This window comes from Chelonoidis abingdonii, chromosome 8 (genome assembly GCF_003597395.2).
Source record: "Chelonoidis abingdonii isolate Lonesome George chromosome 8, CheloAbing_2.0, whole genome shotgun sequence".
NCBI classification, from domain to species: Eukaryota; Metazoa; Chordata; order Testudines; family Testudinidae; genus Chelonoidis; species Chelonoidis abingdonii.
Window position 1 is genome coordinate 7,294,823 of NC_133776.1, and position 1,779 is coordinate 7,296,601.

The 1,779-nt window shown below is 56.7% G+C and overlaps 1 protein-coding gene across 2 annotated transcripts in view; it reads right to left on the reverse strand.

The window, feature by feature from the left end:
• The window catches only part of ECEL1 (endothelin converting enzyme like 1), a 28,791-nt gene that overhangs the window by 13,921 nt on the left and 13,091 nt on the right, over positions 1–1,779 (reverse strand). For both annotated transcript variants that reach the window (XM_032803864.2, XM_032803863.2), the window contains exon 3: positions 1,318–1,428. In XM_032803864.2, the coding sequence (XP_032659755.1) occupies positions 1,318–1,428 (111 nt within the window). The remainder of the gene's footprint in view (positions 1–1,317; positions 1,429–1,779) is intronic.

Here is a 1,779-nt window from a genome sequence, read left to right on the forward strand (position 1 = left end):
AAAAGAGAGACGAAATCGGAGAGAGAGCTGTGAATGAACTTCTCAGTCAGGAATGTGCCGTGTTCCAGAACAGAGTGAACGGCATCTTCCGTAACTGCAGACTGAATTGCGTGCGGAGACTTGGCTGTATACTTCCACACGGTAAGAAATCACAGGAGGTAAAGGAGAGAGGGTGGTTGAGTCATGTCCTTGACATGTGAGAGGAGGTGTTTAAATTCCAATGGCAAGACTACTGAAGAAATACAACGCCTATTATTAGAGGCGAAGGCCTCTGAGATTCTATTTCTTCAAACATTGTCTTAATCCGCTTCTACACCTCTGGAGGGACTTGCTACAAACGAAGCTCTGCACCAAGACTGAAATGATTCCATCCCAGCTGGGATGTTCAGTCGACTGTGATTTGACACTGCAGTTTACTCCATACTGCTAAAGCGCTGCACTAAGAACTTTGCTCATCACTGTATTGTAATCATGTAATTGATTCCATTTAACCAACTCTAGCTCTCATCTCTATCTTTTTCCTTTGATGAATAAACCTTTAGATTTTAGATTCTAAAGGATTGGCAACAGCGTGATTTGTGGGTAAGATCTGATGTGTATGTATATTGACCTGGGTCTGGGGCTTGGTCCTTTGGGATTGAGAGAACCTTTTTCTTTTACTGGGGTGTTGTTTTTCATAACCATTCATCCCCAGGACGAGTGGCACTGGTGGTGATATTGGGAGACTGGAGTGTCTAAGGGAATTGCTTGTGTGACTTGAGGTTAGCCAGTGGGGTGACACTGAAGTCATTTTTGTCTGGCTGGTTTGGTTTGCCTTAGAGGTGGAAAAACCCCAGCCTTGGGCTGTAACTGCCCTGTTTGAGCAATTGGTCCTGAATTGGCACTCGCAGTTGGGTCCCGCCAGAACCACATCATCACAGTGAGGATGGGCAGCAACCAAGCTGCCTTGGGAATGAGACCGCTTCCTGTAACGGGGACTCACCAGTCAGCCCCGGGCTCCAGGCACCAGCCCCCCAGCATGTCTCCTCCCCGCCCAGGGACGCCCCCACACACTGAGTGTGCTGGGCTGCGACCTGCTCCCTCGAGAGGCCAGAGGCTGGGCAAGCGGCACTCAGTGCTAGCATGGGGTTGAACCCAGGCTGCCAAGGGCTGACCCATGTGAGGGCGCTGGGCCCCCACGTAGCTGTAGGGGGCTAGTTCCTCGCAAGCTGGGGGCCGCTTGTGCCCGAAGAGCCCCCCTCCCCTGCCCTGTGTGACACCTTCTGGAGCCCCACGGGGGCAGCCAGGCCAGCGGGTCTGGGCTGAGAAGGGACTCACGTTCGCCAGTCTCTGCTCCAGCTGCAGAATCTCCTCTGCCTTCTGCGCTATGTGCTCCGCTCCCAGCAGGTCCAGCAGCCGCTCCATGAACAGGCGGTACGCCGCCAGGATCTGGGCACGAGGCGAGGGGTCAGCCGGGGGGGGCACGGTGCAACTCCATCCTTGGGCAGGGGGGCTCGGACCCAGGGGGATCCATGGGGTCACACCTGACCGGGGGGAGGGGGAGCAGGCTAATGGGGGTCAGGCCTGGCCGGGGGGAAGGGCATAGGGCCAAGGGGAGGGGGGATCAGGCCCAGTGGGGAGGAAGCTAAGGGAGTCAGGCCTGGCTGGGGGGAGGGGCCAAGGGGGTGGGGTCAGGCCTGGCCAGGGGAAGGGGCAGAGGGCCAAGGGAGGGTCAGGCCCAGTGGGGAGGAAGCTAAGGGGGTCAGGCCTGGCCAGGGGGAAGGGCAGAGGGCCAAGGGG